Consider the following 18,905-nt stretch of genomic DNA (forward strand, 5'->3'; position numbering starts at 1 on the left):
GCCTATGTTCATTTAGCCCACCAAGCAGTCTTTATTAAAGCTGAGGCATCAGGCAGTCAAAGTTCATTAATACCATTTATATAATCTCTGCAGTTTCAATTAACTCAGCAAGACATTCTACTACATGATAACAGTCTCATTAATTCAATAAAATCCCATAACTATTAACAATATGGTCTATGTTAAACGGGGTGTCACCTAGTAGAAAATAATAGCTTTAACAGCTTGTGATGAAACGCAGTGCTTTTTTTTTTTTTTTTTAATTTGATCTGGCTAAATATTCCATCCCTATATAGAAAGGTATTATTTCTTGCTAAGAAATCAAGAGGATTTTAAATATGAGCAGAGGGTAATTAAGTCCTTTTAAGTCATATCAAAGAGTAAAATAATACTTCTTGTTTAATAAATGATAGACTAAATTAGCTGGAATGTGTTCTTCCATTTCCCCATCATCAGTACTCTGGCCTATATTCACTAGAAAGAGGAGGCTGAATACTGCCAAGTATTTTTTTAGCAGCACCCTTCAAAACACAACTCCTAGATCTCATTTTTATTGTTCTTATGCAAGACTATTCCTTGCTCACTGTCTGTCAAACATGAAAAATAACCAGTTGATAGATGTTTCATATGTTTGATAACTATATAGGCCATTTTTTATATAATCTCTAAGAAATTCTGCAGAAGTAAGTGTTTCTTCAACTCACACGCCCTTTGTTTCCACAAAACAACCCTATTCCCTGGCTTGAGGACAAGGTGGTCACTGACCATGCCTGAAAGCATAGATTGTTTCATAAAAATCTTCACATTTACTGAATCTCTGTATTTTTGCCATGACAAATTTTCTATCTACCTAAAGTTGGCTCCTCTACAGTTTATTCTTTGTCCATGCACACAGAGTATCCCTCCGTTTGCTTCGGTTGATACTCTGCATTGGTCTTGCTAAATGAACACAATATCGTGTTTATAGTTACTTCAAAACCTTCAGAACAAATGCTGAATTAATTAACTTACTAACTCTGTGGATGCAGACTTAGTGCAACTTAGGCTTTCTTTACCATTTTATCAGAAATGATTTGAGCAGACTCTTCTTCAAGTAACTCTGTAAAAGTTACTTATCCTTCACTCAAGAGGATTTTGTCAGCTGCATTGTACTTGGATGCTACAAGGTTAGATAAAGATCTTTTTGCTAACATACTGCATGGCTTTAGCACTTTGGGGAAGAACTTAAATATTACATAAAACTTGAAATAGTAGAAGTAACTTTGTCTAAATTTCAGAAGTCACTATACTTTTTGTTTATTCAGTACCATTTTAAATCCTGCTGTGTACTTTCTTTACTTAAGCAGAGAAAGCCTTTCTTTGTTTTTTTTTTTCCTTTCTTAACCAATGACAACAAAAAAGATGTTTATAAAGAAATTTAAAGTTAGAAAACTTAGCAACCTTAAAGAAAACAACTTAAGGTACTGTGTTATGAGGAGAAAGCATATGTTATTCAATGAGCTTACTTACCAACCAGCTGACAAGCAGCTCTTTGATTATTTCAGCATCATGATACAACTTCAGCTACAACAGAGCTGCATTATTGTCAAACCATATAGAAAATGTTGAGTCAATGAATGCCACCTGTACAGTATTTTCATTACCTGTTTATAAAGCAACTGCTCATTTTCTCTGGCATAGCAGAACAGAACATCTGTAAGAATTTTCCTTACATTCTCTTGCTGGAAATACTGCATTTCAGGAAAGCTGAAAATGAAGCAATACAGCAAAAGTAAACAATAGAGTGCACAGAAGTTGCTGGTCTTCTGAAAGAGGTTTTAGGTAAGAGCATCTCCCTTGTCTGTGTTCCCACTGGTCTGCGCTGCTGGAGTTAAACATTTCTAACGACTTGTTACATTTGTTTTGCAGCCGAAATGATGAACCGTGTTCTTTCATATACACCAGTCTGCTACACAGGTATGATGATATCACAGTTATATTTAAATAACTAATCCCTTTTAATCTCATTAAAGCTAGACATCTGCAAGAATGAAATACAATGGAAGAAGTGGAAGAATGGATTAGAATGGAACACATACACAAGGGTTCAGTATTTCTTTAATATTTGAAAAAATGTTATCATTTAATGACAAGATTATTTAAATATCTCATAATTGACATGGAACCAGTATCCTAAAATCACGTATCTCTTACTGGTAGCTGTTGCAATACAACACAATTAGACATCTCACTGTCCTTAACAGCTATTACAAATAAACTTTATAGTTATAAAATAATCTGTCTGGGCAAATATCCTAAGTGAACCAGAATGAAGTGGAACATGTGTGAGAATAGGGAGAAAAGGCTTCTGGGAAAATCCTGTTACATGCATACTGGAAAATGTACATATTTCCAGTCTGTAACTACTCTGAAGCAACTCTCCCCTGTGCATCCTGCTCCTTGACTGCGGAGGTCGGAAATAGAGTAGTTGTGCAGGGCCTACTTAATATTAGAATAAGTGCACAAGCAAAGGTGTTTTCATTGCTACTGAAGAAGTAACTAGATGGCAAAATATGTTTCATAAAGCAAATGCCCCAAACCACATTGCTCCACAGATATACAGAGTAATAAAAAATAAAATCTGAAAAGGTAGAATACTAAAAAGAAAGGAAATGGTAGTGTTGGACAAAGAAAAACAGAAGAATACTTAAAAAAAGACAAAAATGGTAGGCCTCAGGCTAGAGTGCTGAAATAAAGGTTTGAAATATAGAATATTAGAATTAAATCACATGGTTTGAAATAAGATTTCTTCAAACAAGCTTCGCAGGTCTGAGCTACAATGTTACACTTTAGACCAGATGTATTTAAGGCTATTGTAAAGCCTGTCACAGAGAAACAATATAGGAAATTAGAACAAATTACTTCAGATAAGACTATTAACATTGCTAATCACTGTGGTCATCTCACAGAGGTGATGACAGGCAAGCACAGAAACAGAACTAATTAAGGCTAGGAAAGTGCTTTGAAATCCTTGGATGAAGGAGCTGAATCAAGAGCCAAGGCAGAGAAGACACCGTGGCTTAAACACAGTGATACTGAAGTCCTGAGAGAGGCACTGGGATGAGAGGTGTAACGTTTTCCTGGCACCTGGTGGAGGTAATGGTAGACCAACATTTGGAAACTTGTATGCACTTGTACTAATCACATTACTGTAAAGGAAGGACACAGCTGAGACCAAAAGTGCATTACAGCAGATGGCAATCAACATAATTTAGGGGTTTGAAGAGATTATTTCTGAAGGACTGTTATTCAGGCCTGCCCTATGAAGTTTAGGAAGAGAAGACTAACAAAGAAAACTCAAAAATACACAGAGATATCTGTGAGGATCTAGTAATACCAGAGATTGTGACAGAAAGGATAATAACAAACTCAGGAATAAGCTGGCTGAAGTATTAATTATAGTAAATGTAAATAGAAGAGATCATGAGGGAACTATCAGTTCAGGGTAGATTTTTATGGAAAATGTCATTTTAAAGCTCTGTTTTAAGAAATACAGTATCCTCAAATTAGCAAGGTAAGAATACTTTTCATGAACATGAGACTATTATATTTAATTAAATCTCTGAGAAAGCCTGTATCAGGACATGGGAATTTTCCTAGACTGTTTTACCACAACTTTACAATTAAACAATGGTGCATTCAGGTCCCTGCTTTCTAAAAGTGAAGACCAGCCTGACTCAGATACAGCTTTTTAAAATACTCCTTTAGCTGATTTAGGGATGCCTGCACCACAGGCAGCCAGGATTTGACTCAGAAATTTCAAGAACCAGGCTGGCAAACAACTAAATGGACGCACAAAACAAATTAGGTGGCAGACAGAAATGGGGATCATAATCAATGGATTGCTGTTTCTTACCATCTCTTCCACATACTTAGGAAAGATGTAGCTCTTCAGTGGCTTTTCCACTGCTGTTTTTATGTTGACAATTTTTAATTTTTTTTTTTTCTTATTTGGGGATGGAGAATTTGGAACCCCAGCACCCACCACTACTCATCTTCACATACCTTCTGTCATCCTAAGCTGTGACTGTTACTCCTGAAGCAGAAACTAAGTAGACCGATATATAAAAATACAACTACAAAAGAGAAGATATTGACTTGATCTGTCTATGGAGAATGCCCCCTAGGCCTTTTAGCTTCTTGAAATACTGGAGAGAAAGAAGGTAATGAAATCTAGCCATTTATAACACTAGATGTACACTGTGATGCCAACAAGTTTAATTTGCATTAAATGCTTTTGCACTGGCCAATCTGTTGATTTCTATTCCTGCAGAGTATTAAAAAAATTTTTTAAAAACATTGATCACTAATGAGTTGGGACTAACTTAACAATATCCTTTCCTACTTGCAAGTATTGGAAGCTGTTATTTTTATGTAGACATTACGGACAGGATTTCTATTACCTGACCTTAGGAAACTGAAGTTTTGTTAAGTACTGGTGAGCTAGAAGCCTTTTATAATTACTGAAGAAAACTGTACCTCTCCACAGTGTGATTCATCAGACAAAAACTATATTTATGCTTTAGGAAGAGATGATTTGTGTCCTAGAGTTCTACAGGTACGCAGACTCTAAAGCATGATTAACCCAGCTGTGAGTATCTAGGCTTCACAAACCCAATAATTAGGCGAAATAAGGATTCTCAAAATGCATAGGAACAAACACACACACACACAGAAACACACACACAAACGAACAAACTCTATTCCAGTTGCCTTTAGATAGCAAAATCCTGAAGTTTAAACCAATTTAAACAAATACCAATTTTAGGAACCTAATTCTAGCCACTTTTCCTGTTTATTGTTACTACACTTTAGGGAATTCTAACAAAAGCATTATAGAGTAATTTTTTTACTGCTTTGATAGCTGGAACTCTGGTTTGCTACTTTGTGTGCAGTTAACATCACTCTCTACAGCATTATATACTTGATGCTGTGGGATGATGGAGGACTGATCTAGATGACAAAGAATATAAAAACATTCATTAAATAAGAAACAGCAGCTAGATAGTAGTGATTATGGAAATTGAATATAATAATTATTTTAACCTTTAATAAAAAGCATTGTAAACTAATGATGAATTTTAAACTTTTAAAATTCTAACTCCAGGGATTTATTTAAAGAATGTAAATAAAAAGAGAGGGTTTTTACATTCTAAAGCCACAGAATTAAAAACTTACTGCTTCTTAAAATAATTATAGTTGACAAATAGATACATAAGTATATGTAAAAATGCATACTATGTTTTATGATTAGACAAAAAAGTGTACATATAAAATGCAGGTAGCTTATAAAATACATTCATGTCACTGATAAATTTTGCTTTTTCATTGCTTATTTTGCTATTGATGATATAATAACAATATATACCACTATTGTTTCAAATAGGTATCATTTGCATAAATCCATAAATGAAAATTTCTTTAGTCACTATTACTGATATTAGTGAATACTACTCTGCCATTTGCCAGTGAGAGCCTGGAATTTGTGTGTATATACATATATATTTAAATAATAATCTTACATCCACCATAACCTCCATAAAACTTTTCATTCTCCAATTATAGTTTAGATACATATATATTTTAATCTTAGAACATCCTGAACTGTTTCCTTTAACAAACAAAAAATACCATCTGTTGTGAGAATGCACATGAAAGTATACTCAGATTTTAATTATACATCTCATGGCAAAATACATTCAAGAATGGGTCTAGGGACGGACATGTAAAATATTCAAAAACCAGATTGCAATGATTTCTTCTGCATGACTTGGTTCCTGTAAATGAAAATGTGTAAGCTTGGGATTTGTAGAATCTACGACTATCATCACTTTTTTCAAGTTATAAGGAAAAATATTTGCAATACAGTAAAATATCACATGGTAGCAAACCAGTAATTGAATTTAATTATATTTACACATTACTCAATGCTTGCACTCTGAAAAGAAATATTTTCAGGAACTGAGTGTTCTAACTCAAATAAGTTTCTAAACAGGAATGACCTAAGGGCCAAGAAGATGAAAACATAATCATAGTAATATCAGGACAAATTTTAAAAGGCATATATGACAAATAAAGCTAGAATAGTGATAAAGAAAAATAGAACCTCTCAAATTCTATACATGAGTGACATTTCTCTTACTAATTACAAACTGCTTTTTTATTATTGATTGTATTGTGTTGAGAATTAGGAAAGTAATCTGTTCAATCTTTCATTATGATCATAATTTACTTAAAAGACCTTTCAATTTCTCTTATGTTCTCTTTGCTTCATACAGAAAACGACATTAAATTTCACAAGTAGTATACCTCCTAATATCTTAATTTAGAAGAGCTTTTCTTCAATGATACCAATAAATCTCTGGGATTTAACGTTCAGCTAAATTGTCTCATTTTTTACTCCATTTAAGTTGTATTTTTATACATTTAATGTATGTTTCCACACATTCATGTTCAACAAACTTGACATTTACACTAACCAAAGTCAAGAAAACACAATATAATATATATCACATAAAAATGCAGAATAGAAATTTATATATAAAAATTTCTCTTAAAGATCTACATACGTTCTTGTCACATCTTGTTCAATCATTGCTCGAAGCTCTTTATCCTGGAAAAATTTATTCCAAAGACTCTGAAATAAGAAAAAATAATTGTATGATACCAAGACTTCTACTAATACTTAAGGCTAATAAACTACAAAGTACTGCAAAGTACTGTACAAATATTGACTAATTAATCCTCAACATTCCTGGTAGACGGGAATATCAATATTTTATGGGAGATAAAGAATGTTGGTGACCAGCACAACATATCTGAGAAAGTCAGTTTGGATCAGAAATAAAAACATTCAAATTCCTGGATCCTTGTCCTAGGCTCATGGCATATGCTCACTGGATGGCTGCAGGTTTGTGAGTTACTTGTTTGGGTTCCAGGAAGAATATTTAGTATGGCAGAGTAAAGTCAAACTTATCAGAACCAGCAACTCGACTGAAAAATATTCAGTTGTTCACGCAAGGAAAAAGGTCTGTATCACTGGTCTGTACCGTAGTTCTTCTATGGATGTAGGGACTTTAATTGGAAGCTGCTGCAATATCCATAAGAAATTGTTTGGGAGTAAGCTAGTTTGTTTTAGTGGAGGCAAAACCATATAAGGAGTGTATGATAATCAAATACCTATTATGAAAACAACATCATTCTAATCCACTCTGAAGACCAAGACTGGCCATTCTAAAAAAATTATGATAGGAAAAGCAAGAGTATTTAAAGCTCACTATCAAAATAAAAAATATTAAATAAAAGAATCTGAAGTAGGTTTAGCTTCTTCTGTAGCTAAGGTTATGACTATTTTCATGCTCTCTCTTTTGTTTCCATGCTTTGTTTCCAAATATACTGTAAAAGCTAACCAGAAAGAAGTCAGAAAGTGCTATTAATTGTATGCTCCAGAGAAGTATTGGAAACTGTATTCTTTATTATAAAGGGATAATAGCTTGATCAAAATAGAGATGGAAGAAAATTATTATAGCAGCCTTCATGCAGGTTAGGTAAGTTTTCAAATAGCAGCAGCACCAGTGAATGAAATACAATACAGAGTCTGTACAATACTTCCACAATTTCTTGCCTCTCAGTAATTAATTATTTGCCATGGTGGCTTATGCTCCCAGAAAGAAAAGAGAAAGTAAATGAATGCTATCTATGGGGAGGGAAGTAAAATAACAAAAACCCATGTTAATTAGTTGCTATATCTGTGTTACAACTCGGTAAAAACCCGAAACTTCAAAAATATTAGTATCTTTGATAATATCTTACATTCTGTGAGTACCTTTCTAACTCACAACTCTTGTCATGCAGCTAGACCACATTTTGGAACTCCCCTGTCTCTGCTCCCACCCTGGGCCATCAGAACAGAGGAAACAAACAGAAGCTGCATTGCAAAGGGAAGGAAAAATCAGGACAAAAAATGGGTGCAACATTAAGACACAGCAGAGGCTCAAAGGCACTTTGATCTTCAGTCCTATGGTCAGTGGCTTTGTTTTATAGATTAATCCCCTAACCCATATTCTGAGTTGTTAACCTTTGTTTTCTATATCTGAAAGACACCACAGGCAGAAAGCAGGTTGAGCCACTGTGTATAATCACAAACTACAGCAGAAATACTTTAAATCTTTTACAGTTGACACAACTTTCTGTCCAGGTGGATGCAAGAATAGTTTGATGATGTGCACAGTCGTAACAGCTGCAGAGCTCTCTCCTTCTAAATTAAATAAGGAGCACAGTACCACTCTAGAGATGAAGTATGGGCTTCTGTTTGTGGACAAAACAGGAGTAATATCACAAGAGATATCTGAGACAGTCTTTTCAGGTGTAAATCTCTTAAGTGCAGCCAAACGGCATTATTTTCACGGCATTAAGTTATTTTAAAAAATTGATAAAATAGAATTTTGATGGTAACAATGGTAACATAATTAACAGAAAAGCTTAAAGATATGTGCTATAATATACTTAAAAGCTTTTCAGGTATAACAAAATGCAGTAAAAAACAGTCCAAGGCTGAACAATCTTCCAGAGGAGGGTATTTCATTGTTCTGTTAACAGCATTCACTTCATATTGACTGTTTGAACACTCCTTAAACTAGAGACACTGAACACTCCTTAAACTAGAGCCATTTGATGTGTAAAATGAAAACATACAGTGATAAAAAAGCATATCAGTTAATTATAGTCCAGCACCGATTTTTTGCTTACCACAACCTTCCCTGAATTAAGCCCTTAAAAATCAGAATATCAGCCTGGAAATGAGCATTTCCAGTTGTCCAGCAGAACCTGTGGAACAATTGCTAACACAAGTCAGTTTGGACATTTAGGAGGGAGATTTTAGCACCTGCCATTTTGCCTACTTCAGCAAGAACTCACTTGCGTCAGTATGAAGAAGATGAGAATTTTAGTAGAGTGTGTTGGCTTAACTTACCCCCTCGTCCTGAGAGAGTGGGTTGTTGATTATCAGATCTTGCTGTCCTGCTTTCCGAGGGTTTGTAATGTGCTAGATAAAAACAGAAAAAAAAATCAAATCCTCTCCTATGCTATAAGCTAGTGTTATGCTGTAAGTGTCAATATCTATGCCAAAGTATGAGAACCTATCTTGTACCAACTTACAATTTCTTTGATCTTACTGTAAGAAGTTCTTAAGTCTGAAGTGGTTTTAATCCATTGACTTCTGTCTTGCGGTAGAACATCCAGAAATAACTATTAGCAAAACAAAATAAATTCATTAAGCTTCATCAGTTTTAAATAGCTTTTCATATAAATCCTACCAGACAGCATAAAACACCCCAGAAAGAAAGAGAATGCAAAGAGCTATAAAATATTTCTGGTTTTAGTGCTTTTTAGTCCATAAATAAGTAGCTAGGAACAGCAGCAGTTCTATGGGTCAAAACTAAAAGTTTAAGTCAACTGAAGCCATGAACTCAAGCTTTGTAAACTGTTGCAGCTACAGTAAAGTTGATGGTGACTTCCAAGGCAGAAACAAAATGGAAAGATGTGAAAAAAGATATACAAAATTTGAAGCTATTTACGTAACACCAATGACCTAACGCAATGTGCTTAAAAAGAACCACAAATGCAGGGCAGGAACTAAGCACCGAGGGATATACCCAATGTAAGAAATGAAACATGCTCTAGAATTATGCAAGAAAGCTAAGAGAGGCAGTTTTGCAGACAGTCCTTGAGAATGCCTACATCTCAGTTTTTTCATGTCTCTTTGAAAAGGGTTGGAAAGAAACATGCAGTGCACAGTACTATTTAATTGCATCTGAAGCAAGGAAAAACACCAGTATTTTTTTGCTTTTTCAATGTTTTTATTTGCACATTGTAAAGTGTTAAGAAACAGTAATACTGACAAACAGAAGTACTGATAAACAAAAAATATTCCTAAATTACAAAAAAAAAATTTAAATTTCAGTACTTAACAACAGAGCCCTAATGCATATTGGGACAAGCAAATAAACCCTGCCTTCTTTCCAAAATAAAACCACTCCGTGATTTAATTAGTAGACAGAGAAGGACTTGATCTTTGTGTTAGTTCAGGGCTTTGAGTTATGGCCTCCTAATTTAGAGACTTAAAAAGAAGCAAACTGGTAAAACAGTGCAGGTGGCATATATTCACCAGGCTTACTGAATAAAATATTTTCAGTAACTTTAAACTAGTTCAATGCTACATATATTTCAAATATCAAACTTTCTCTTTCTTTAATTCATATAGAAGGAGTATTTTAAATTTCTTTTTGTATGTCTCTGTGCCAAAATGATGGTTCAGAAATTCCAAGTGAGGTAATTTAAATGATCAGCATTAACACACAGTAACTCTACTAGAAAAAAATGTCTGTACTATCAGAGTTAGTGCACAGCAGAAGACTTGATGTCATTGCAAAAATTTGTTTGGATTTTATAGAGCTACCCCATATTACTTTGTTTCTTTCTCTCTTCCTTCCCCTGCTACTTCAAAAAAAAAAAAAAAAAAAAAACCAAAAAAAAAACCAAAAAAAAAAACCAAAAAAAACTCCCCAGGAGCTGTTGTGCTTTTGGAAGACCTTGCTTCCCTCTTCATCCAGTCCTTACAAGAGGGATTGGTCTTCACTTTCTCATTTCACTGGGAAAACCAGCTAGCAGAAGCATAAGACTGATTTTAAAGCAGTCCCAAATTCCACAGAACCATAATTTTTTAGACTAACTTCCCATCTATTTCCAGTCCATGACTTCCCTGCACAGACACTGAGAGGAGAGATGGCTGTGTGGCACTCAGTTCTAAACATATCACCAGCACAAAGATACACTTTCCTCGGATTCTTTTGCTATTACCTGCAATTCAGCTTTAAAGCAATTTGATGTGGTTAGCAAATGTCCAATGAATTATAAAAATGAGTAGGAAAACATTGGGATGAAGTCTCTTGGAAAATTCATGATTCTTTGCATCAGTAATCTTCCAGCGCATCAGGTAATGTGTTGATATATTGCAACCACAAACTGTAAATAAATATTTTCTCTTCTTACCTTCCAGCAAACACTACGGAACCTGCTGCTTCTCAGCTGCCCATTAATCCCCTTCAGCCGTATAGTTGCCAAGTAATTGTTGTTTACAAATAGTTCTTCCCATTCTTTACTGCAAAAGCAAAAGGAATGAACATTTAAACAACAAAAAGCTTTAGCTGATTTAAGGACTATATGACACTACACAATTTTGGATAAGCAGAGGATAGCAACTTTTTAAAATGTATATATTTAGTTGTGTACCACTTCTAAACGCATGGCTGTTTTTTTGGACACATTTCTTCTTTGGATTTAATGAATATGTAGATCGCTATAATTATGCCAGCTACTGAAATTCATAATGTCTATGGAGGCTATTCCATTTCCTCTAAAATGTTGGTACTGCAGTTCAGTGAATAAACAAGAAAAATGAATATTAATATAAGCACATTCATGTTTCAGCTGTAGACAAAGAAGTACCTATTCCAAAAAATATGCAACAGAAAAGTACACTGTTGACTGTATTAGCTCTTCACATGACGTATTTGCTTAAATGAACCTTCTTTTCTTCTTAATGTCAAGCTGGGCAGTTAAGCATCATAGAAGATGACTTTCTTTAACATTTAGTGCTATTTACTATTGAAATCACTCCTACTTCTTTCTACATGATCAGTTTTAAAATTTTAACAGGTGCTAGGAAATTTAAAAAAACATCAAAAAATTAAAAAGCCTCACTGTATAAACTGTTAAAGGCAAGCTTGAGTACCTTGCAGTACCTATGGCTGACTAGATAAACAACCTAAATATGCCTCCCAGGCATGCAGGCACCAGGGGCCTAACACCTGTGCCTCATTAATATACAAGTAAATCTGCTCTACTGGGAAACAATTGGAAATTAATTGTCCCAAACCATCTACTGAGTTTGAATAAAGGAATTAAACCTATATTTCCTGCAACTTCTACTGAAATGAATCTGAAGAACAGCTGAAGCGATCTGATAGTCTTAGTAGCCCACGACTTGCTCACAGACTTTCTGCAGCCACTTTAAAATACAAAGGGCAATTTCAAGGTAAGGAGCTGGGTTATGTGCAAGGAAATGCGTTTCAGATTTATTTTCAATGCATGTCCTTAAGGTGAACATCTCCTCCTCCCCCTGTCACATGGGAGACTATTACTTCTCCCTGGGAGACCAAATGAAACTAGGAAGAGGGAAACTACTATTATGACTCCAGGCTAAGATCTCACCACATTTAGTCTGCTAAGGAGGGTCACAGAGTGGGTTATACTAAATACCAGCAAACTCTGGTTTTCCAAATTGTCCTAAATATATGCAAGATGAAGTTAGATAGTTTTCAGCCTTTTAAGCTGAGTTGGGAGAGTGAGTTTTTTAAAACAGAATTGTAAGATATAGCTGCTGAGAACTGTAGAGGAATGGACTTGGCAAGCCAGGAAATTATGGTCGTCTTCCTCTGTGACAGGAGCAAGCTCATGATTCATGCTGAGACCAGAAGTCTTGTGTTTGTGAATGCACCACCTTTCAGCTAGGACCATATTTTTAAAAAAAGTGTTTACTTCTGGGTCTTGATTATTAAATACTTTGAAAAGCAAAGGTATTCCAGGTAAGAGCAAAGATGCTTATAGCAGTGTTAGACTGCAGGGTTTAGGGCTGCCTTTAGCTTCTCCCCAGCGCCAGTACCCCCAGGTGACCAAAAGAGCAGCAAGTCATTCCAGTGGTCTGGAGCAGCTTCCTTCATTCCTCTCACATCCCCCAGTCTCCAAGTCAGAAAGACTATCTGGTCATTTTTGTCTCCTTGTCTCCCACACATCCTCACCTTCTGCAGGGAGCTGCCTACGATTGTTTACCATGATTCTGTCTCCTTTAAATACAACGTATGGTGTATAGCAGACACAGCTTGTGAAAAATCTGGGCCTTTCTTTCACAGCCACTTATACTTCAGTAACTACAGTATATTATGGCTATCTGAATAACCCTCCTGTTTCTATCACGTATAATATTCTTCATTTGCCATTGTAAATTTTGTAGCATCATTGGCCATTATAACTGCTGCCAAGCTGCCTCCCTAAGGTAGCTATGTTTCAAGAGTGACACATTCCCCTGTGCACACAACAGGTCAGACTCTGAAGCTATTCACATTGTTCTGCAAGTGGATGACATTCCCACAATGTCTTTGAAAATGCCAGTGTGTCAGCTGAGTTAGCAAAAGGTTTCAACCAGTGCAACTGTGAAAAGAAAGAACAGAGAGGAAAGAAACTCTTCAGGTTATTTTTCTCACCAGCTGCTGGAAGTGATTGCTACACAGTAAGAAAGTAATTTCAACACTTCTGAAATTGTATTAGTGCAGATATTATGCCTTAAAAAAAAAAAAAAAAAAAAGTAATGCAATTCCAAACACGTTTTGAACCAAATTACTTTTAAAACCGCCAAAAGAAATTTGGCAAGATCGTATCTCCTCTGCATTCCCTCTTGGCTGCTAGGATCACAAAAAAAGTTATAAGCAACTGAAAAAGAAATTACTTGGAAGCTGGAATCTGCCTCAGTTTTAGTAGAGCTGAATGATATTCAAAATCCTTTCTGAACAGCATTCACTAATTCATTTCTCGAGTATTTTGAATGAAGACTAATAAATTAAGCTTTACAATTCTAGAGACTTTTGATAGTGGCAACACTGTTTAATATGAACAAGCAATCAATTCTAAAAAGATAACATTTAAAATTATATAGTCCTATTATGTAAAATAGTATCTAAGAGCCTTGTTAACCCAGGATTGCAGAAAACCCACCAGTCAACATGAAATAAACAATGAAGATTGGAACTCAAGTCTACCATATTCCATTTCCTTCACTGCAGTGAAGGACTTCAAAGAACTAATAGGAACCACCTAAACTATGAATAAGTACATGCATTTACTTTTAATCAAGCTAGAAAATTAAATGCATGATCCTGTGTTATACCACCTGTAGACTGTACAATTAAAGGCAAATGTCAATGTTAATGTTTTCTGATTATTTTGTAAATATTTTTCATTTTAGATTCTTATTTGAGTATCCTGTGTAATGTAATACTGCACATGTTGTAAAGTCTTCGTAATAATAATAAATACATATAATATAAGACCTCGTCTTGGTTTGACACTAGTCCAATGCCAGGCACCCACCAAAGCTGCTCCCTCAACCTCCCATGCCACCGCTGGGCAGAGGAGAGAAAAAATTGATTTGAGTTGAGATAAGGACCAGGAGAAAACACTTCAAGAGCAAAACAGCCTCAACTTAAAGTTGCAAAGTGAATTTACTACTGACAAGAGTCAGAGGAGGATAATGAGAAGAAAAAGAAGTAAAAGAAGCCATTTTCCCCCTAACCCCTCACTCCTTTGCACCAACAGCGCAGGGAGACAGGGCATGGGGGTTTGGTCAGTTTGTCATCAAGGTTTTATTCTGCTGCTTAGGGAGTGAAGTCTTTCCCCTGTGAGGCCATGGGGTCCCTCCCATGGGAGACAGTTCCCGTGAACTGTTCTGGCATGGGTCCATGCTCACGAACAGCAGCCAAACTGCACCTGCTGCAAACATGAGTCCCTCCCATGGGCACACAGTCCTCCCAAAACTGCTGTGACATGGGTCACTCTTTCCACGGGGTGCAGACCTCCAAGGACAGGCTGCTCCAGCCTGGAAGCAGGGGCCCCTTCCCTCCACCAGGTCTTCCACTGGATCACAGTTTCTTCCAGGAATTCACCTGCTCCGGTGTGGGCACCTCCCCCACGGGCTGCAGGTGGATCTCTGCATCCCCTGTGGATCCCCGTGGACTGCAGGGGCACAGCTGCTTCACCATGGTCTCACCATGACCTGCAGAGGAATCTTAGCCCTGGTGCCTGGAGCATCTCCTGCCCTTCCGTCTCCACTGACCTTGGTGTCTCCATGTTGTTTTCCCTTACATGTTCTCTCCTCCTTCTCTTCTCTGACTATAAGAAAAACTGTGCGTGCACCACTTTGATTTTCTTCTTAAATATGTTATCACAGAGGGGTAACCAACATCTCTAACTGGCCCAGCTTTGGCCAGCAGCATGCCCATCTTCAGAGCCATCAGGAATTGGCTCTGCTGGACATGGTGGAAGCTTCCAGCAGTTTCTCACAGAACCCACCTTTATGGCCCCCCTGCTACCAATAATCAGGCTGTGCCAAACCAACACAGACCTGAATGAGAAAGAAATTATTGGAGTAATAGTTCTTTAAGAAACTTAATTTCATATGTTATTTCTGCAATAGCTGTCCAATGTAAAGTATCTACTGGCATGAGTTAGGGAGAGTTGCATTACTTCAAAATGGGAAAAGTACTTAATATGTATGAAAGAAAAAGCAGGCAAATCAATGAAGGGATTAATTCTGCAGGATTTGTTCATAGTTCTCATCTGTTCCTTTCCATCTTTTGAAACATGCACTTATGTCATAACCACAAGAGTTAAAATCTCTCTGCCAAAGAATTGTATACTGGGGTCTGCTCTAAGACACACACTTTCTTTCTTATGAGGTTGATCTCTGAGCAAACCATATATAGAAGTCTATTTTTCCTTTTTTTCAACAGGATATGATTTGTGGATATGATTCTTGTTAAGGCAATTACAAGCATCAGATTTTCAGATACAAAAGCTTGAAGTCTGGAACAGAAATGTTCCTCTCAGTTGACTGTTAGCAGAGATCACAACAAGCAGGACTTTACACCAGAAAGTCTAAGTAAAATTCTGCATGCACTTGGATAGCATTCTTGAAAAGGTATGTGAATCTCTAAGGTCTAACATCTTAGTAAAAGTCACCGGAATCCCACTATTGCTCAGCTATAGAGGAACAAGCAACTATAAACTCTTTCAGAATGCACAACATCAATAATCCAACAATATTCCTAGGAAATAACTCAAATTCAAATAGTTCCAAGAGCTTTACTGAGGCAACATTGAGCTTGTGCATGTTGGGGAGAGGTAACAAAGACTTTCCTCCACTGATAGGCAGAAGCAGAACACCTGCCTCTGGCTCTGCTGCTAATTTTCAATCTCCAGCATAATGGTAAACCCAATACATCAAGCATAGATATGCAGAAGAATGCAATGGTAGCTTATTAAAGCTCCATACAAAGTACATACTCTGTTCAGAAGACGAAGAAATACAGTTGAGGGAGACTGGTATAGCACAAACAGCAATCACTGCTACTTAGCTTCTGCATTTACTGATTTAGAGGATAAAGCTGGGGAAACGTATGAATGCAGATCCTGCCAAAGTCTAAAACTAGTGTAAGAAGTATTTTCATACCATCATGTTCAGACAACACAAAAACTCTGTGGAAGACACTAAAACTCATAGAGATGTAAAAATGTGAAGAACCACATGGAACTACAATCTATGTCACTGAAAAAGGGCTAAAGATTCAGTTCTGGGACTGCAGGGGCTCAGATCTACCAGGTAAATATTACTGTCCATAATTGATGTTCAGGTGAAACTGCAGTTAACAAAGAAACCAGTAACTACTGGGTCATCAGATAGTGTGTATCATTATTTTGTCTATTGCTGTTACAACAGCATTTAGATAACAGAGAATATTCCTCAGTCTGTGGAAGAATACTGCTATACTACTAAAACATTTGCATACATATTTAGGATTTCAATCAAAATCTCAAGCTTATTCCATCCTCTAGACCAATATTAAAGGATAAAATGGATAGCTTCAGAGAGATCCAAAGAAAAGTCTTGAGCAGCGCTGCTAGTATTGGCAAAATCATCTTAAAACAGTCGCATGTGTGCTTCTAGAAAAGCCAATTTCACATTTTTATACTGGTTCTCATCTTCAGAATGTGCTTTTTAAAATGTTGAGACCCAAACTCGGCTCCTCAGGGGCACTCAATGAAACAACAGGCTACTGAACAGGCCATCAGAAAGAAAACTGATTCTCAAATTATTGTGTCATATGTTTTGCAATATGAGATCTTTATTGATAGGAATATCAAGTACCTATATTTAAATATTTAAATAGAGGCAACAATTCCTTTCAAACATACTGCATAAATCCAAGAAACATGGATAGTTTGTATTATTTATTATGTCATAAAATCAACAGTTGAGAAAAAAGTAAGGCAACTTTCAGGAATGTAATAAAGACAGAGTTAATTCTATAAAACAGAGGAAAAAACCCAATTGAAAGGTAGTATAAAGTAATAAGTAGAGTTTCTAAAAAATATTTCTGAAACACACAGATTTCTATTTGCTACCCTGAAAATCCACTTGACAGCTTTAATGTGAAGGCTTATCAGTCTGTTTGGAAAATACATGTATTTTCCTCTGTTTCTCAAAGTCCTGCCTCAGGATACGTGGCAGAGCTAACAGCCATGTAAGTGTGAATATGCATGGCTGTGTTGCTGGGAGGCTGAACATTCAAAGGGCAGATTTTTCTAAACAGTTCAGGTTTCATCTACTTTTGGCTGACATTCAGTTAAAAAGGTTTGTGTGAAGAAAGGTAAAATCACTTTCTTAAGGCAAACATTCCAGCAAATAAAGTTATTAGTTAGCTATGCTCTTTAAGCTACCAGTGTGTGCAGCACAGTTCAGGGAACTGAAATAAGGCTGCACTGGCAGCAGATGCTCTGCCAGCACCATTCCTCATAGCACTAGGTCTGATGCAGAACCCTAAGATACCTTTCTCCATATTCCAAACTGTCCACTTTGCTTGGCGGTTCTCAGCCAAAGAGCCAAGTTTGGTCTTTGGAAAGCACATAATTTCCAACCCTTTACCTGTTCAGCTTTCATAGAATAATTCTTGTTACAGCCATTTTGAAGTCTAAATTTCACCAGCGCATTTTCCTCTACTTGTTACCTTCGCATACATTTAAAGAATGGTGAAAAAAAAATGTAGGTATGATGTTCAACTATTTTTATTTTTGCATTGTAACTGAGTTTGACAGTTGCAGGCTCAAAGCTTTCTAGTTGAAAACCCCCAATAACTTTGAAATCCTTTGCATGCACATGTAGAGCGTTTACTTCCTACTTCTCGGGACGACAGGTTCCCTTCTCCTGTTTTACCCTTCTACTCATACCCACAGCTAGGCAGAGCTCTGTGAATTGTGTGTGTTCACAAGCATGCAGCCTTGTTATACAAACATGCATTCATTAAGGAAAAGAAAAGGTAAGACCTTCCTGCAGGACACAACAGAAGTTAAAGGCTACAGCTCTACAAATCATCCAACTAAAAACCACATGTAATAGAGTCTCCTGATACTCAGTTGGAATCTTATCTGCTTCTGTTTGTGGCCATTAGCTCTGATCTTGTTGCTGGGTATCACTGAAAAGAGCCTGTCTCTGTGTCCCTTCTACCCTTCACTTAGATACTCACAGATTTCAAAAAAATGCTCTGAGCCTTCTCTTTTCCAGGCTGAACATTCCCACCTCTCTCAGTCTTTCCTCACAGAAGAGCTGCTCCAGTTCCTTCACCATCTTAGCAGCCCTTTTCTGGGCACTCTTCAGTACGCCCATGTCTTTCTTCTACAGGGGAGCCCAGCACTGGACACAGCATTCCAGGTATGGATTACAGGGAAGGATTACTAACTGTGATCTGCCGGCAGCACTGCTCCTAATGCATCCCAGGATGCTATTAGCTTTCATTGCTGCAAAGGAGCACTAGTGACTCATGTTCAATTTGATGCCTACCAGGACCCCCAGATCCTTTTTCCAGCCCCCAGCATATTACCTGCTTCTCCATCTTCCCTGGGGCAAAGGTGTGGCTAACTGGCCCATCTCCCTGCATCCTCCTTCTTAGCCTTTTTGAAAATTCCCCCCTGTCCTCAGTCAC

General features: G+C 36.6%; 1 protein-coding gene across 6 annotated transcripts in view; it reads right to left on the bottom strand.

The window, feature by feature from the left end:
• Positions 1-18,905, bottom strand: part of TBC1D5 (TBC1 domain family member 5) — a 318,166-nt gene that overhangs the window by 131,978 nt on the left and 167,283 nt on the right. For all 6 annotated transcript variants that reach the window (XM_053967563.1, XM_053967571.1, XM_053967579.1 and 3 more), the window contains 5 exons: positions 11,089-11,197; positions 9,196-9,285; positions 9,011-9,082; positions 6,609-6,676; positions 1,644-1,746 (listed from right to left, as the gene is read on the bottom strand). In XM_053967563.1, coding sequence (XP_053823538.1) covers positions 1,644-1,746; positions 6,609-6,676; positions 9,011-9,082; positions 9,196-9,285; positions 11,089-11,197 — 442 coding nt within the window. The remainder of the gene's footprint in view (positions 1-1,643; positions 1,747-6,608; positions 6,677-9,010; positions 9,083-9,195; positions 9,286-11,088; positions 11,198-18,905) is intronic.

Source organism: Vidua chalybeata, chromosome 1, assembly GCF_026979565.1.
Source record: "Vidua chalybeata isolate OUT-0048 chromosome 1, bVidCha1 merged haplotype, whole genome shotgun sequence".
Lineage (NCBI taxonomy): Eukaryota > Metazoa > Chordata > Aves > Passeriformes > Viduidae > Vidua > Vidua chalybeata.